The sequence below is a fragment of the Taudactylus pleione genome, unplaced genomic scaffold (genome assembly GCF_031769625.1).
Source record: "Taudactylus pleione unplaced genomic scaffold, aTauple2 ptg000490l, whole genome shotgun sequence".
NCBI lineage: Eukaryota > Metazoa > Chordata > Amphibia > Anura > Myobatrachidae > Taudactylus > Taudactylus pleione.
The window spans coordinates 2,737,595-2,746,123 of NW_028284892.1; the positions used below are offsets into that span (position 1 = coordinate 2,737,595).

Sequence of the window (8,529 nt, forward strand, 5' to 3'; positions counted from 1 at the left end):
TGTGCACGGTACGTAAAGGATCGGATTGAGCCCGAGGGTCGCGCCGCCTACTGGTCCACCCTTTCTCAGCACACGCAGCCACAATGTCAGGCACAGCTTTTATGGTGATACTGGGTTCCGTGCAGCTAGGCATGTGGCTAGTTTGGTGACTAAGGTGACATCTTCACAAGGCTGTACCATAGAGGCAAGTCCAACCGTCAGCCCCGTTGTCTACCCGGTGACATAACTACTGATGGAGCAGCCCATGCGGTTCTATGGGGCCGTTAGTTGGGTTGATAGTTCCACCACGTCGGAATATAGACATGTGACGGTGCTTACGCACTGAGGCCCTTGTTTTAGGCTTTCAGTGTACGAGGCCTCACTGGGCATGTGCTGGTCCCCGCGATTTTTATGAAGAACAGAGCGGAGGTTTCACAGATATTTCCCGGCCCCCTTATACTTTTTCCTATGAGGCATGATAATGCCCCTGCGTCTACCCTTCTTTCTTCCCAGGCACCAGTGACCGTGTCCTCCCTGGCTGGCTTAAGGTACCTTGGCTGCACCACATACCTTCCTGCAGCTCCTCCCCCCTGTATGCTATTGGCCAGTAATCCCCTGTACTGAGGGGAATGCTACTTAAACAATGCAGAAAAGCTGATCAATATAAATGATTAAAAAAAACAACAACAATCCTATATAAGTAGCAGGAACTGAGGAAGAATCGTATGTAATCCTCTTGTTATCATTTGGGAGAAACAGATTAAAAAATAAAAACCCAATGGGTTCATTCAGAGATGGATGCAGGGAGACATTGGGCGCAAGTGTCCGATGGTTTCCCTCTGCGCACGGGTCCTGACCGCACTGCACATACTGCTGCGATGGTTACCGCACAGAAGGCCTGATTCAGAGATGGGTGGAATGCCGATGTTTGCGCACTTCAGCGATTATCGGTGGTCTGCGCATGTGTCTGTGTCACACCGCGCATGCGTCACCTTTCATTACCAATGTCTCTGGCAGAGAGGATTTATTTACCGAGTAATTGACAGACAGAAACAGTTTGAGGGCGGCAACGGGAGGGGGGGCAATAACACGGACGTTTTCGTGGCGTGTCTCAGACCGCGATCCTGCGCGCAGTAAAAATGACTCCGGCATCTCAGTTACAGCCGCCATTCTGCTCGACCAATAATTGACTAATATGCGTCCGATACTGTGTCCTTATACGCAATCGCTTTGATTCGCGACGACGCTGTTGGGCGCCATAGTACAAATCCCAGCGGCTGCGACACATGGATTTTTCCACACATCCACTGTGTACAAATTCGCAGCAGCAGCAGCATTAGCGTCCATCTCTGAATCAGCCTAAAGATGCATGTTGTAATTTAATGTAGAGCCATGCAACTTCAATTGGCATTTCTGGGTGGTAACTGGGGGCTGGCTACCAGCCGTGGCCATCATGGCATCAGCGACTACATGTAATAACGCGGTTGCACTGACACCGGGGCGGCCATGGTCAGTCGGACCTTCTGCTCCGGTCAGGCAGGTGTAATGCCCGATGGACCGGCCAATGCTGCCCTGATAGTGCCTCTTTTTATGCACATTGGCGGAATCACACCTCAGTCAATGGGCATCTCAATAGGACGCCCAATGGACACGGCATTACCATAAAGAAACAGTTGCGCCAAAAGACACAGTCGCTAATGCAACTGCGTCCACCTCTGAATCACTAACCAATGTATGGAAACCTCATTTAATAGAAGAAGCTGTTACTGTGTTATACGTATTATGGCCGGTTCCTGGTGTCTTCCGGTCACTGACAACTGTAGCAATATAATGCAGTTATCTTACAGACAAACAGCGTATGAGTAACATTGATTGATCGCTTCCCTCACCCCCTTCTCTTCCTGAATATGTACGCCCTCCCCCCAACCATAAAGCTACTGAGCCCACTGAGAATCATTGTGCACAACGTTCAATATTTAGCCTTGTGCACTCGGGGACCATACATTCCTCGCACTATGTCCATCTAATAAGGTTAAGTGGACGAAATCAACTTAAGGGCACTAAAAGAACGAGCCATATGCCAGACCGATCTATAATTCAGGGCAAAGAGACATCTGCTTCCTTCTCCCAGCAAATGACATTAGACTATAACCCCAGACTGGTAAGTAAGACATGTGATGTGCAAAGCCTCTAGGACCCTGAGATTCCTGCCAGGGCAGAGTGGCGGTGGGTCATGGCTTGTCGTCAAGTCGCCAAATGTACCAGGGGACTGTGAGGTTCATAGAGAGGATTTCATACGAAGTCACTAGATTGCAAGCTTCAGAGTCGAGATAGTTCACCCCATCACAGTGTTATATAGTGGGAGGTAATAGTACAATTTAGTTGTAATGAAATAATAAAGATTCTATCCAAAGAAGTATACCTCCGATTGTAAGCTCCTTGGGCCAGCGGTTGTTATTTTTCTGCACTATAAATTAACTGTTTTTTCAGGAGAATTTGTTGCATCATCAAATCTCCTGTATTACTAACAGGTTATAAGTCTCCCCTTATTAATACAACTAAATCGCTGTGGTCATACCGTACATTGTATATACATTTTTATACAAAGTGTTCTATATTATATACACACAGTATATACAATAAAATGTGTATATATATATATATATACATATATATATATATATATGTATATATATATACATATACTGTTAAATGTCCACCAAAAAGTCATATGTCACTATAATGAGCCCATCAGCAAGGGAGAATGGGGGACGGGCCCATTGCAATTAGAGTGACTGATAATGTGACTCAGCTCCCAGGACAGTGGCAGGCTTCCCTTCCCAGACACAGCTGCACTTAATGTACCAGATGGCAGCCATCTAGGATTCACAGCATTCCATGTACCAGTGACAGCACAGTAGCAATTACAAAGTTATTGAACTCCCTAAACCCATCCAGAATTCAAAATATCTCTACGGTCACAGAGCTGAAAGCTGCACAGAAATCACATGGCCGTAGATTAGGTTAGGAAGGGCCTCCAACATAGCCACTTCTGGCTACATCTAACATGCTCTGCTCCCAAACTTTCCACTGAAAGAGCTGATGATGGAAGGTCAGTTTATATAAGGTGATGTACAGTATAAGTGACAATTGATATTTTAATCTGGAACACCTTATTAAAATGCCCATGGGGTACTGGACACCCTGCAGGTTTGGGCACCGTTCCCGCTTCCGTTTGTCAATAAGACAACAGGTGAGGGTAATCTAGGCACAATTCAGCGACCACTGGGCCCTAGCAGGAGCGTAGGTTGCCTAATGGGTGAGTCGGCGATATGCCATAGTGTCACTAGTCTCTGGTAATTGGCTGTCTCCACCATGTGTAGGGGATGTCACTGGGTCCTAGTCAATTTATATGCTGGGTTCTCCTGCATAGTGATTCAGCCCACATGTGACAAAGCCATGTTACATTACTATAAGATAAAACAAACAGCAGGTAGTTGATACCTCCTAGACTCTCGGGAGAGCAGAAAAAGCTCGCAGATGGGATTCAACACACATAAAGTGGGCGGGGCCATGCAACAATAGCACAGATTGCCTTGCCCCGCCCCTAGTGATGACATCACTGACATATTTATAGGCCATATTTATTGCCCCACCCTCTTGATCATGCGATGTAGACAAGTCAGGCCCAACTTTTTTTTTTTTTCAATACTTAGCCCAAGTAGGTAAGTAGGTATGTAAGTAGCTGGTCCTCATCCGAGACTGTACGAGGAATAATAAAAGTTGGCTGTGTAGTGTCCCACCCCTATCTTCTACTTATTAGGCCCCAGATACAGATTTCCCTGAATATATAATGATAGTACAGATCTGCCACACTGCACGTTTCCTGGAGAGAGTGAGCTACATTACAGGCCTTAGTAAGGACAGTATACCTAACACAGATAAAGCTCTGTGACTCAGCAGTATCATATTTAGTGGCTGGTGATCAGGAAAATCTGTGTTGTATTTAGACCTGTAATGTACACCCACCATTTACAGTATAATCACTAATGCTGGGTACACACTGGCAGATATATTGGGCGAACATTTGATCGGCCAATATATCGGGTGCCCAATGGGCGTTCACAGACATATGGAATCGGCTGTGCTGCACAGCCAATCGTAGATATATTGGGGCATCGTGCTGTGTGTACGGGCGGTCAGCTGACCGCCCGTACACTTGTAGCGGCAGCCGCGGGGAGGGAGACTCGACACATCCCCGGCCAGCAGGACCCACCCCTCTCCAACACACAGAACACAGGTGATGGTTGTTCAGTGTGTATGAACAACCGTCATCTGCAGATATATCTGTTCAGTGTGTACCCTGCTTAACATTTTGCCAAGTCATTTTTTTTTATATCACACCAAGGGGGAGATGTATCAAATCTTGGAGAGAGATAAAATACAAACCAATCAGCTTCTAACTGTCGTTTTTCAAACAGCCTGTAAATTGAAGTTAAGAGCTGATTGGTTGGTACTTTATTTCTCTTCAAAGCTTTGATACCATCTCCCCCCAAGTATGAAAAAGTCACTGTGTGTGTGCGCGTGTATTCCCACTGGGAGGGTAGGGGTAATGCTATAATGAGGGCATTTGGACAAACTTTATAAGTATGGTTTTTAAAAAGATGTTTTAACTTATTATAATTATTATTTTTAAATGACAATTTCCTTTTTTAAAATTTTTTTTTTTTGTAGGGGGAAAAATATTAACCAATTAAGTGGTAAAAGGTGCACCTCTTAATTTGCACAGATATGTCTAGATTTACACTAAAATGCAATGTGGCAGCATTTGCACCAGCCAATCAGAGGAGTTGAGACAAGTGAGAGCGTATCGTGCACAGTGGAGAGTACAGGCATGGAGTTTATAGATTAGTGTAAAAACAAGAAAGTATTTTGCATGGGACGTCTATTGAAATAAAATAAAGGGCTGTAAGGAGGCTCATGTTTAGGGGTATTTCTTGGTGTTGGTGTGTGGAGGCTGCACAGCTACTTCCAATGGATTTTACACAAGTAAAAGTTTTATTTAATGACATGAATAGTTCTAAAGTTGAATTTGAATGCTGCGTTTACACTTTTGAGCAGTGCGCTGCGCAGACATGTACTTGGATGCATTCTGGGAGGACCATCGGGTGTGTTTTACCTTTCCCATTCAGTCCCATGAAAATAAACGTCTGGTAGACATTTATTTATGTCTCTGTGTTTTTCAGCCACGTATTTATATCATTGGGAAGACTTGTTTATTTTCATTGCCCTTGGATAGGACACAGCTCAGCTTTGCCCTATGTGTTGGATATAATTACATCCAAAGAGCAGTTTTGTGTCATATCCAAAGGCAGCACAAACAAAGCTCTATCTGGTAGTATGGCATGGATGAAAAGCACAGATGGAAGCAAGAATGAGAAAGCATTGCATAAAATTATTAGCGCAAGAGAATCATCTGTAAACTATAAAGTTCTGCTACTGCCGGGGAATCACTGGTGGCCAAGTACCAGTTAGACTGATAACAGCAATTATTTGATAGTTGCTATTTGCAGCGTCCTATTTAATGAACGTGACTATTCTACAGAAGCATTGAACATTCTAACTGGGGTCCAGTGACTTCAATCAGTGATAATTGTTACTGTTATTCACCATTGGTTGCAGTCACTGTGCTTTCAAATACAGTTCTCATAATCAATTCAACGTGTGGTTCCTGTTTATAGTTCATTAAGAATGCACTAAGGCATTCAGAAAGCGCAGTGATTGTTATTTCTAGGCTGTGGGAACAGCACAGAAAGAAGGTTATGTTAAGGTTTGTGTCTCAGATGACCGTGATGTATTACAGGCTGTAGCTAAGTGTTTTGGAAGATGCAGTTATATATTGTTTCTTATTGGTGCTACGGTTTGGTTTGGTTTGGTTACACACCTGTAGCTTCCCTTCCTCTTCTTGCTGGTCCTGCCACTGTTGGGAGAGAAGTTCCTCCAGCAGATCTTTCCTCTCCCTGAGACTCTGCAACTCTCTGTCCAGGTTCTGTAGTTGCAGCTGGCTCTGTTTATTCTCATCCAACACCTTCCTCAGGTTTTCGTTAATCTGGAACAAACTGGTTTCCAGAGCTGACACTTCATCCTTGTACTCCTCCACGGCTCCCTGCCAGATCTGGGACAGCTTGCTGGCATAGTCCTCCACGTTGACCGGTTTGAAAGCTACAGGAGCGACCTTGAAGCTCCCCAGTCTTTGGGAGTAGCTGGAGATCTCATCCTCCATCAGCGCCTTTTCTTCTTCGTGAGCTGTGAGGATGTCCTCTAGCTCTTCATGGAGTTGGACAAGTCTATCTTTCAGCCAGATTTGGGCTCTCTGTTCCTCTTCCAGCATCTTCTGGCTTTCAGACAGCTCTTTCTTGATGTCTTTGCGGGCTTGCTGCTCCTGCAGGCACAATTCTTTCACGTATTGTATCTCCTGGTGAATATCATCCCTGGCCATCTCCACCTGGATCATCTCCTGGTGGCCGTCATCCAGAGCATCCCTCAGCTTCATAATCTCATCGTGGTACTTTCTCATCAGCGAGCTCTCGGACCTCGTGCTTTTCAGGTGATGGATCTCTACTCTGAGCATCTCGTTCTCTTCTTCCAGAGACTTAACCCGAGAGAGATAACTTTCCAGGCGTTTGTTTAGGCTCCACATTTGAGAGGATTCTTCTCCCAGGGACATGGACGCCTGGTAGGTCTCCATTCTCTTCATCAGCCTGGTCTGATTCACTGTGAATCTCTTCTAAGGAAATTTGTCAACCAGCCTTTGGGAGTTGTTGGATGCTGGATGATGAGTGAGAGAGTAGCTTAGTAGGAGCAGAGCCAAGCTATTCATAAGCTGCATCTGGCTGGGGAGGGGACGTGCCCATTATAAGACACTGGTTAACCCTTCAAGGGAAGTCCTGCAACTAGCAGCATCACATGACTAAGCCAGGCAGTGTCAGGTTTAAAAACATCTCAGCACGAGCCCTGTAACAACATATACACCCAACAGCTAAACTATTCCTCATTTCCTAAACAGTCATTAACTTTCAAGAAAAGAATATCATTTAAGAACACAGTCAAGTGAAACAACAAATGGCCAATATCATTCATTTAAATAGAAACATTTGTCCTAATACACAATTAATTTTCCTGCAAAGGTATTTAGATACATTACTTTAAAAAAAATAAAAATAAAATAATAATAATAAAATTGCAGGTAAATATGTATTTTGAGAATCCATTGCTGGAACACCAGAAATTATATACATTAACGTTTGAAAACCTAAGGAGTCGGCAAATAATTTGAAGATTTAGGGGGGTATTAAATTAGCCACGTGGCTATCAATTTTTTTTTTTCCCCCGTGCGCGAACCCGATTTGGTGGTTTTTCCGCTGACTTTACCTCGTACCTCCATGAGCTGCGAGGTTTAGTCTGACTGCAGGAGCTTGCGGGCGTGGTAATCCCCGCTAATTGAATTGCTCCAGCGTGGCAATTAACTGCGGTGTAAACTCCTTGGCTAATTGAATACCCCCATAGATACTGGTCCTGAGTCACATGCCGCCATGAGTGCGTCCGCTTTAGCGTTTTTTACCGTAGTCGGATCAGCGACTTTATGTTACTGCTAGTATCAGCCTTTCCGCTGGTATACAAGTGTACGTCTGACTGTGCGAGGACTGGGATGGCCACTATAGACGCTGAGATCACGCTTGGTGCATCTATAGCCGCAACCGTTGATCGCACTATAGAAATTTGCACCTGCCCCGTGCTAGGTACAGATTGTCCGTCAGAGTATAGTCTACAATGTGAGCAGTTAATCATCTGATTTCGCAACCAGCTATGCGACAAACCTGCAATACTCCCCTAACACGCCCATCAGACAGCGCATTTCCGTGCGTCTGAATAGCCACCTCCCAGAAACGCTGAATACATTTTCTGGGACCGTGCACCTTAATGGGTACTGCGCCTCTGTGCGTACACACGGTGGGCCACATGCGCTGTGATTGTTTAGCTATGTGTAGTTGAAAATCATCAACCATTTTCGGAAGTATCGGCATTGCATGCGACTGGAAATCAGGCCCTTGCTTTTCGCGGGCTTAGGATAAAACCTGCATCTAACGATTAAGCTGTGATGTGCAAGTAGAGAACAGTAAATTAATTTGACACTCATTTCAATTAATGGGATTGGAATATCGCAATCCAAAAGCAGACTTCTGACAAATATGTGTAAAGATCGTTTGTTTTAAAAGAGCCAATCGAAGTAAAAATATGAACTTATTTACAAATGTCAGTACTCCGCATCTATACCTGGCAAAGTTGCCATTTTAGTGCAGATGTCTGATGGGGAATAACTGTTCTACATTACAGGTAGCGTGATAATGAACTGATGTTTACAAACTTAGAGTCAGGGGCAGTGATATTTTATTTTTTCATGTATTGGTGCATCCTCTATTTATGCCGTTTCCTTCCCTGTTTGGTTATCAAAAACAATTTTGTTGAACACCTTTGTACCGATCTCTTGAA

The 8,529-nt window shown here is 44.4% G+C and overlaps 1 protein-coding gene across 1 annotated transcript in view; it reads right to left on the reverse strand.

The window, feature by feature from the left end:
• Window positions 1–6,852, reverse strand: part of LOC148502585 (uncharacterized) — a 29,249-nt gene extending 22,397 nt beyond the window's left edge. The window contains exon 1 of the mRNA XM_088449661.1: window positions 5,924–6,852. Coding sequence (XP_088305787.1) covers window positions 5,924–6,736 — 813 coding nt within the window. The 5' untranslated portion in view covers window positions 6,737–6,852. The remainder of the gene's footprint in view (window positions 1–5,923) is intronic.
• Between the last annotated feature and the right edge of the window lie 1,677 nt (window positions 6,853–8,529).